Source organism: Mus pahari, chromosome 12 (genome assembly GCF_900095145.1).
Source record: "Mus pahari chromosome 12, PAHARI_EIJ_v1.1, whole genome shotgun sequence".
In the NCBI taxonomy this organism is placed as follows: domain Eukaryota; kingdom Metazoa; phylum Chordata; class Mammalia; order Rodentia; family Muridae; genus Mus; species Mus pahari.
In genome coordinates, this window is record NC_034601.1 from 82,471,381 (window position 1) to 82,481,574 (window position 10,194).

A 10,194-nucleotide genomic window follows, 5' to 3' on the forward strand; every position below is an offset into this window, starting at 1 on the left:
GTGTGTGTGTGTGTGTGTGTGTGTGTGTGTGTGTGTGTGAAGCATGGTGACATGCCTTTGTGTCATGTCTGTAACAACAGTATTGTCAAGACTTAGGCAGGAAGATTGCAAGTTTGAGGCTAACCTGGGCTATGTACTGGGGTGACCCCTCCCTAAAAATGCCATTTTTACAAACAATATAAAACAATGTAATTGAAATAATCCTAAATATATTAAATATCGCTGTGAACATAAATGGATTTAATTCAATTAATAAAGACAAAGGATTTTGGATCTTTTGAAACAAGCAAAAAAAAAAATCTATCCATCTTCCTGAGGCAATGTAAACGGTGTATCAAGAGTCAGTGTCATCCTTCAGTAGATTGCTGCACATATATATGAGGAATTCGTGTTCAAGTGTTTAAAATGTGATTTTTTTTTTATTGTCGTTCTGGTGTGTTCTTGTACTTAGCCATTATTGGACCTCCTGAGATGCAGATAGAATCCCTTGCTGATTCTTTACACATGCGTTTCTCAGCCCCACAAATTGAGAATGAGCCTGAGACATGGACCTTGAAGAACATTTATGACTCATGGGCTTATAGGGTGCAATACTGGAAAAACGGGACTAATGAGAAGGTAAGGCCGCCTCTCGAGTGCGTGTGATGTGAGCACTGTGTTCTCCGCTCAGTTTGGTAGGCCGTGATGAGAGAGAGGAATGGGCACCTAGGGGCCACGTGGGGAAGGCTCAGTGGGTAAAATCTTTGCTGTGCAAATGTGAGGGACAGAATTTGGATTCCCTAACACCCAAATTTAAAGCCAGGGATGCACAATGGTAGTCACAGTGCTGAGAGATGGGGACAGGAGAGTCATGGGAATTCACTGCTCTGCTGTTTTAGTCCATTGGGGAGATCCAGATTCAGGGAGAGACTGCTTCAAGAACAAGGTGGCCAGTGACAGAGGAAGGCACTGATACTAACCTCTGATGTGCACACATATACACATATTAATGTGTGCACACATCCATGTATGAATACATACACATATTGATGTGTGCTCACACCTATGCATGTATACATATTGATGTGTGTATATATCCATGCATGCATACATACACATATTGATGTGTATGCACAGATCCATGCATGTATGCATATACATATTGATGTGTGCACACATCCATGTATGCATACATATACATATTGATATATATGTACACATCCATGCTTGCATACATACGCATATTGATGTATATGCACATATCCATGCAGGCATACATACACATATGGGTGTGTGCACACATCCATGCATGCACATATACACATATTGGTGTGCATACATCTATGCATGCACACATATATGACTGGTCAGAGTCTTGCAGAGTGGCAGCACTTCTTGTCCAGAGGGACTAAAGCCTGCCCCTCTGCAAGCCAAAAGCTCTGGAAAAGACACAGGGCAGACCCTTAGGACAAAGTCCACACAACAGACTTCCCTCTCCCAGAAAGGAAGTTGCAGAAGAAACAGAGCATTGTCAGCACTTGGCTGGGGGAAGTTGGAGTCAGCCGCCATGTGACTAGATGTCAGCTGCCATGTGACCAGCTGAATGACCAGCTTTCCATCCCATAGCCCCCACATAGCACAAGCCAGTCACTTCGTGGATATAACCCCTCCCAATTCCCAAGATGTTTAAGGACACTGTTATTTTTTGTTACCCTTCCTATCCAATTTTTCCCATTGCTCTCTTCTTTATGGAACAATTACTTTAAAAGAAATTTTATTACGTTTATTTCTTCATGCTGAAGGGCAGACCACAGTCCTTGAGATCAAATCACCAGGCCTTTACAAACCTGAGTCATTTCGCCAGCTCACAGGGCAATTCTTTTGAAATCAAAGCTTAGTACCAAAAAGTCTGGCTGGAATATTTCCTCTGTCACCACAGTGCTCTGATCACATCGATGACCTCAGCTTCTTTAGGTCCACAGTGGGCACAAGAACCCACTTCATTCGGGGAAACAGGAAGTACAAGCCAGTTCGCTGAACTGCGGTGGCATTTGCTGACAAAAGCCAAACTTCTCCTGTTTCTGGAACAATACGAGGCTCTCTTCTCTTTATGAAGATAGATTTATTTATTTTTGGTCAAACTCGGTGCTTCTGAGCTGAATACCTAAACTGGCATATATGCTGATAAAGTATTTACATTTAACATTTATCAGTTCCTTCCCACAAGTCCGAGAGGAAGATTACTTGAGTTTATTGTCTTAGGATGATAGAATGGCACACACACACACACACACACAAGTACATACACACATACACACACAGGAGAACGAAACACAAATATCAAGTTAATTTTTTCACGACTCTCCCCCACCAAAAAAAGCCTTCCACTGCATGGAGCTGTGCTGTAGTCTATTCCTGCTACTGTAATAGAATGGATAATTTATGAATGATATTCTACAGGCAGAGGAATCCAAGGTCAAGGCACAGTAGCAGATCCAGTGTCCCATGAAGGCTAGCCCACTTCACTTCTAGGGTAATGGCTGATGCTGCATCTTTTGATGGCCGAGGTGAAGGACAAAGGGATGAACCACGCCTTGGTGCCTCTTTCGGAAGATCATTAATGGTGTTCATGAGGGCTCTTGGCAATCTCCTCCTGAAGACCCTAACTTAAACATTTCTTAAAGATTTAATTTTTTCACTGATATATGGGCATGTGTGTGTGTGCGTGTGTACACATGCATGCACACACATGTAGAAGTCCAAGGACAGTTGGTAGGAGTCTGTTCACCTTACCACAGCCTGGTCTTCCCGTTTGCTATTATCACATTGGTATATAAACTACATCATGAGATGCACATAGTTAGACCAAGGCATGTAGGACATCTGCCTGAGCCAGAGGTGGCTTTGCTCACCGTCAAGACTCCAGGAAGAACACTCATCAGCACAACATCCCCGCTCCGGAACCCAAGGACAAGACCCATTCACTACACCCTGGGGATGATCAGCATCTTCAATTAAGGATCCAGTTTTATAGACATCCGTGGCTGAGTGCCTCTCTCACCAGGCGTGACATGCAAAACCCCTGTTATATTTAGCTCCTTATCTAGAATTCACCCACAGCCCTGGCATTTAGTTACATGTCTGTCCTCTGGCTTCAAGTGATGTGTGAATGCTAGAAAGTCCACTGGCTCCTCCTTCATGCCCCACACCGTTGTGTAACACTACCTCCTAAAGTGCCAACATCCCTCCAAGGCTGTCAGATCAGTTGCCCCAAACTGATAGAGTGGAGGGATTTGGGGGGCTCCATTGTCTTGGTGGGGAAAAGAGCATGAAAATAGATCAGTGGAGAAATAAAGGGACAGAGAGAAGAAACCCCCAAGAGATTTGAGAAGGACCCTCATCTCACCTTCAAAGTCACATTACAAGGTTTTAGAGGCATTGATGAACAGAAGTAAAATCTAGAATTTGGTGATGGTTTGTCTGTTTCTTTTGTCTTTCATTGGTAGTGCTTTGTTTATCTGGGAGAGTTGTCAGTCTCTTCCTGGGTTCAATAGATACAACGCAGTTCTTGCCATCGATACTGACAGGCTGTCAACAGCCTCGCTCCCACAAGGGACCAATTATGAAAAAGAAAGAAGCCAGGCCGCCTTAGTTATGCTCTCTTATTTCCCCTTTATTTTGCTGAGGACCTGTTTTGGTTACTCAAACTCAGAAGTGTATCATTAGCTATGATGTCCTGGTATTTGAAGTTAGTCAAAGCATTAGTTAAGGACGGCAGCTAACAGGGAAGAATGCAGGGGTATCCTGAAGAGAGCAAAAGCCTGAGTCAGAGCCCACCTAGACACATATATGAGGAACCCCAAACAGCAAGGGTCACAAACGTGCTAGGAACCTGAGGAGCAGGACAGAGAGCACGTGGAAGCCTCATGGTGCATGGTTCCTCTTAACTCATTAAGATTCCTGTAATAAGAATTACCAACTAGGTAGCTCCGACACAAACATTTATTGTCTAACACTCCTGGAACCTGAGAGTTCAAGATCAACATGTCTTTGGGACTGTTCCCCTGAAGATGTGGGATTCACTCCATACCTTTCCCCTAACTCTTGAAAGCTTGCTGGCAATCATTTGGCTTCCTTTGGCTTCAAAGAGTGCCTTTAGACGTTGGCCATTTTCTTAACATGACTTTCTCCCTGCTGGCATGCTTACCTATATGTCCAAAATTTTATTCTTTTAAAAAAGATTACCTTTCTCTCTGCCTCTCTGCCTCTCTCTCTCTCTCTCTCTCTCTCTCTCTCTCTCTCTCTCTCTCTCTCTCTCTCTCCCTCCCTCCCTCCCTCCCTCCCTCCTCCATTCGGTATAATCTGTACAGGCAACCTTTTATTTCCTCAACATATTATAGACCTGTCCCTGTGTGCATGTATTTGTGTGTGTGTGTGTGTGTGAGTGTGTGTGTGTATGTGTGTGTGTGTGTTGGGACTAAAGTTATGTAGCACCATGCTCAGCAATAAATTTAAATTTTAAAAGAGCCTACCTCCAAATAAAGTCACATTTTCAGGTACAAATACATGCAATTTTGTGGGATGCAGTCCAACCCATTAAAAGTGATTTGTTTTGTTTTGTTTTGTTTTAAGTGAATGTATTAGTTAATGAACAATACCATGGAAACCCCTATGAGGGCACCACCCACTACTTGTCCAGGGGACCACAGTTGGGGAATATTTAACCCTCAGCCATCTGGATGAGCCAATTCTTGCCTGCCATGTCTTCAATGTATCTGCATCCGACTTGGCAAAGCCCCTCCCTTTGAACTTGCTCCTACTAAGAGTCTCGGCCACGTGTGCCTAGTGCAGCATTAGTGGTGACCTGACTGGTGTGAATCCTGGCCAGTGAGCCCTGAGCATCCCCAAGGTGTCTCACACGCCTGTCTGACAGCAAGGATATGAATATCTACTAGGAAATCCTGCTCCAAGTTTCCTTAGAGCAATCTGTACAGGCGGCAGGTGTCACCTATCCCCAAGGAGAATGCTATTTGTAAGTGTGGCACCCTGGACCTCACAGGGAGAAGAACCCGGCTGCCTTAACTGGGTACAGTATCTTTTTTTTTTTTTTTTTAAGGGAAGTGTGATGCTTTCAATGCCACCCATGCTACAGAACTGAGGTCACAAGATGGTTAGCCTGCCTCATGGTTGGTCTTGTCGTATTCTTTGGGATACAACATGTGTCAGGAGCTCAAAGGAGTTCCAGCCAGGGAGTGGTGCTGATACTTCTGAAGCACAGAGGATCATAGAACATGGGAAAGGAAAATAAAGAGAGGCGGCATCCTTCATTGCTATGTCTGTCACCTTACAGTTCCAAGTCATGTCTCCGTACGACTCTGAGGTCCTCCGGGACCTGGAGCCGTGGACAACTTACTGCATTCAAGTTCAAGGGTTTCTTCTCGACCAGAACAGAACAGGAGAGTGGAGCGAACCCATCTGTGAACGGACAAGCAATGACGGTGAGTAGAGACGGGGACAGCTTGTCACTGCCCCCTCAGAGCTCCGTGGACCTCACCCGTGGGCCCTAGACACCATGGCAGTCAGCTCCGACTGCACCACAGGTCAGACATCAGCCTCCTCCTTGTCTGCATGGTCTCCAGACCCTGAGTGTCGGCCTGCTTCATGCTCCAAACGAGGTGCCCTATGCTGAGGATGCTGGCTCTCTCGCGCCAGTCCGGTGGGCTGCAGGATGCCTCCATGAATCCACCTTTACTATGCTCTGTTGTCCTTCCAGCTCTCTGAAGTAGGTTAATTGGTTCTCACACAGATGCCCAGCAGAGACTGAGCCCGGCCACATCTTGTTTTGCCTTCCCTGCATCTCTAGTTTTGGAGACACATAATGACTGGGAGGAAGGAGCTTGGAAGACATCAGTGACCTCAGCTAGTACCATTACGTACTGAGACCCCTTGTAAAACATGGTCCAGGGCACAGTGGCATCTACCAGGTTGTTCTTCACACTGTGTTAACAGAAAAGTAGTTTAGGGTATGGTTCAGTGATCTATCATGTGCGCCCCTGGATTCTACCCCACAGAACAACACTCTGTCTCCTGACAGGATCCAAACATTTTAATTTTAAAAAGAGAAACAGAAAACCTGTTTGGCAAACTCCTGTTTTTCAGGGATTTTTAAAATCTCATTTAGATATGATAGAAGGTTTTCAGTGTGAACATCCCAGGGATTCAGAAAAAGGAAGGCCCCAAGGTTCTTCCGACTGCCCAGAGTCACCTAGCTAGTGGAGGACAAAGACGGAACTGAGTACAAGCTGGTATAACTCCAGATCACATCTTTTTTTGTTTGTTTGTTTGTTTGTTTGTTTTGTTTTTTCGAGACAGGGTTTCTCTGTATAGTCCTGGCTGTCCTGAAACTCACTCTGTAGACCAGGCTGGCCTCGAACTCAGAAATCCGCCTGCCTCTGCCTCCCGAGTGCTGGGATTAAAGGCATGTGCCACTCCAGATCACATCTTTAACTCCCTGCCTACAGACTAATTCCAAAGGTAGCCTGACGCGTCCCAATCCTTAAAATAAAACGTGGTCTGCCAATAATAAAGTCAAACAGATCTACAGCCAGGGGAACAACTTCAGGCTCCATCAATTGCTGTGTAGTTCACACTCTTTAGAAAGCAGGCTCTTGCCCTCACCCTCTGTACTTACCCTGAGAAGAATGTCCCCATTAGCCAGGTGTGTCCTTACCCACAATACCAGGAGAACAGCTGTTTTGTCCCACCACCCAGACCTGAGAGATCACAGCAGCACTGGCTCACTCTGCCACACACTAGAGGATGGGTAAGAGGCTGAAGCTTTCTCAGGAACTGAGATGACCTCATATTGTCAGATTCTTCCTAGTAGCCACACCAGCCAGCTCTCTGGACCCTCCATTTATCAGAAAAACTGCAAACAGCCTCTGCTGAGACAGAAGGAGGCAAAGGGCTGTGCAGTGTGGAACAAGATCCCAGGAACAGGGTCTGGGTCTTCCAATCTGCAGACAGTGAGTTGGTCAGGAGACCGGTGGGTGTGGAAATGCCAACACAGGAGGACATGAAAGGGAATGAGGGAGGTGGAAGATGAGACAGTTTCTTCCCAACCTCTCACCCATACAAATGCTCCATCCATCCATAAGTCTATCCATCCATCCATCCATCCATCCATCCATCCATCCATCCAGAGCAGGCAGGCTTCTGGCTGCTCTACAAACAGACCCGATCTTGCTTATCATCCCCTTCGTAGCAGAAACCACACTGTGAAGAGGATGCGGGAAAGAGAGGAAACCCATCAAAAAGACTCTCCAGCCAATGGCCATGCCTCTGGGCCACTGTGGCCTGATGGGCTTGGTTTGAGGTTTTGCGTTGGGTCACATTGGGTATGTGGTCCCTATAACTCAGCCTGTGTGTGCTCCAAGAGTCTAACCTGCCTCATTGTCCCCAGCAGAAACAACCCCTTCCTGGATTATGGCCATCATCCTCATAGTCTCCGTCCTGGTGGTCTTCCTCTTCCTCCTGGGCTGCTTTGGCATACTGTGGTTCATTTATAAGAAGACCAAGTGCACCTTCCGTTCTGGGACGTCTTTTCCACAGCACCTGAAGGAGGTAGGCAGAGTGGAAGGAGGCGAGACTTCTCTAAGGTAGAGGCTGTCCAGCGCCTGGCAACATGTTCTCCAAGAGCATACATGATACATGTCCATGTGCTAGCCTGTTCCCAAATGCCAAGGCAGCAAAGGTTTGTTCCAGAACCCTCCACCCCAGACCTGGGTAGCACCTTCTTCACTGCCCAGAGCATCAAGTCCTTGGGTTCATAGGTAATGGTTCTGGCAGGAAGAGAGGGAGCAGAATTCGGTGTGGAGAATTAGCCTGCTTAGCCTGCACTGAGCTGCTGCAGATGGTCCAGCCTGGGCTCACAGCTCTACTCTCTGCTTTGTGAGTGTCCTCATGCGATTGACTATGACGTCCCCCCGGTGTTTTTCCTGACACATGTTTTACAGACCTGCAGGATCACACATGTATCAGGCTTAGTTAGCATGCAGGCATTGAGCCGTCTGCCAGCCTGAAGGTCTAACTGTTCCACACACATGCTGCAGAGCCTGTTCCACCCTGTATTCCTCCTGTGTCAGCACCCTTTGCCTCTCCCACAAGGTGCTGTATTCCCACAAGTGGAGTCTGATGTCTGAGCGCTCAGGAAGATCTGCCAAGCAGAGCACTCAGTATGGGATGGACAACCCATTGTTCACCTCTGCTGTACCTAATCCATGAGACCTCTCAAACTTGTCTGATGTTCTTCCTAGAGAAGATTACCCAACTCAGTGAGGATTGATTGATGATTGATTGATTGATTTTGTATTTTTAATTGTATATTTTATGTATTTACATTTCAAGTATTATCCCCTCTCCAGTTTCCCCTCTGGAACCTCCCTAGCCCATTCCCCTCCCCTTCCTTTTATGAGGATGTTCCCCACCCACTCACTTCCACCGAATGGCTCTCGAATTCCTCTGCACTGGGGAATTGAGCCTTCACAGGATCAACGGCCTCTCTTCCCACTGATACCAGACAATGCCATCCTCTGCTGCATATTCGGCTGGAGCCATGGGCCCCTCCATGTATACTCCTTGGTTGGTGGTTTAGTCCCTGGGAGCTCTGTGAGGTCTAGTTGTTGATATTGTTGTTCTTCCTATGGGGTTGCAAACCCCTTCAGNTCCTTCAGTCCTTTCTCCTCCATTGGGGTCCCCGTGCTCAGTCCAACAGTTAGCTGCGAACATCTGTCTCTGTGGGGTTTTAATGGTGCCATGTGCACTTCTGGTCCCTTCGTGGACTGGGACAGCCTTAGTTCACACACCAACAATTGAAGTGAATGTCCGTGGAGAAGGACACGGGTCTTATGCTATGAATGTTGCTCCCAGAGAGGAACCCCGCTATGAGCAACTTCAGCTGCCAGAATTCCTAGAAGCTGGGGACATGATGAAGGGACCATAGATAATACAGGACAGCACCCACCACAGCTAGGAAGTGGGACATAGGACAGTAGAGTTTCAGAGCAGAGAGAATTTCTGGACAGCAGGGCAAGCAAGCTCCGCAGCACCAGGGGTGGAGAATCTCAGGGATGAGCTGGTGTGAAGTTAGCTGGAGCAAGGACAAAGAGATGCAGGCCCTAGGCTCTGGCGGGAAGGTGTCTTCTTTCCCAAGAATCTGAAAGTAAACTCTTCCCCTGGGATTTCTCCTGCTTGGCTACCCCATCAAAGGAACTGGTCAGACAGGAAAGAAGAGCCAGCGAAAGCCAGGCAGGTGCAGGCAAGGGACCTCGGAGGCCAGCGGGCCTCACAGTAGCTGTGGGGGTGCTGGGGGGTGGAGAAGCGTGATCAGGTGAAGAGAAAGGAAGCCACAAAGCAAACTAACATTCCCCACACCACCACACCCCAGTCACACTCACGATGCAGGGTACATAACAACTCGGCACATTCAGGTTCAGGGAGGTTGAATTGCAGAAGCTGGATGGGGCTGTCCAACATGGACACCTGTCTCAGTATTTCAGGGTTTTATGAAACACAGGACATCCAAAATAGCATCATTTCTATATTAGACCAATATGTTTTTGAGTTATTAAGATATTTTACATTTTCTCATGCAAAATCTTTATGTCCACTTCACACTCTCAAGACACATCTATTTCACACTCACAAGACACCCTCCATTCAAACCAGCCACATGTTGAGTGGCTAGTAGCCACACGTGGCTTGTGGCTACTGTACTGGACATGACCAGGTTAAAGGTCAAAATGAAGTGCCACAGAGGGCGCTGGTAAACTTGGCCCAAGAGACTTGAGAGATACCATGACACATTTATCCATGGCCTGCGCACCCTTTTCCCCACATACACCCTCACCCCCTCACATCCTTACAAATCTGCTTCCTAGAGAAAATGGCAGCAGAGAGTGTCCCTCAGCCTAGGGATCAGGCTAAGAGGCCATCTTGTTTTTCAGGAAGAAGAATTAGAGAGTGGCAAGTGAGCAGTCTACAGAGAAGTTTGCCCCGCCCCTTTTAGTTGTGGTAAAAATGCAGGCAGCCTGACATCCACACCATAGACACATTTCAGACCGCAGCTCAGTGGCACCAAGCATCCCCAGAGCCTGACATCCACACCATAGACACATTTCAGACCGCAGCTCAGTGGCACCAAGCATCCCCAGAGCC

The 10,194-nt window shown here is 47.0% G+C and overlaps 1 protein-coding gene across 4 annotated transcripts in view; it reads left to right on the forward strand.

Annotated features, from left to right (window-relative positions):
- Il10rb (interleukin 10 receptor subunit beta) overlaps positions 1 to 10,194 on the forward strand; it is a 20,112-nt gene that overhangs the window by 7,723 nt on the left and 2,195 nt on the right. For 2 of the 4 annotated variants that reach the window (XM_029544561.1, XM_029544562.1), the window contains exons 4-6: positions 452 to 618; positions 5,330 to 5,477; positions 7,442 to 7,602. In XM_029544561.1, the coding sequence (XP_029400421.1) occupies positions 452 to 618; positions 5,330 to 5,477; positions 7,442 to 7,602 (476 nt within the window). The remainder of the gene's footprint in view (positions 1 to 451; positions 619 to 5,329; positions 5,478 to 7,441; positions 7,603 to 10,194) is intronic. The other 2 variants (XM_029544563.1, XM_021209730.2) reach the window with 2 other exon arrangements.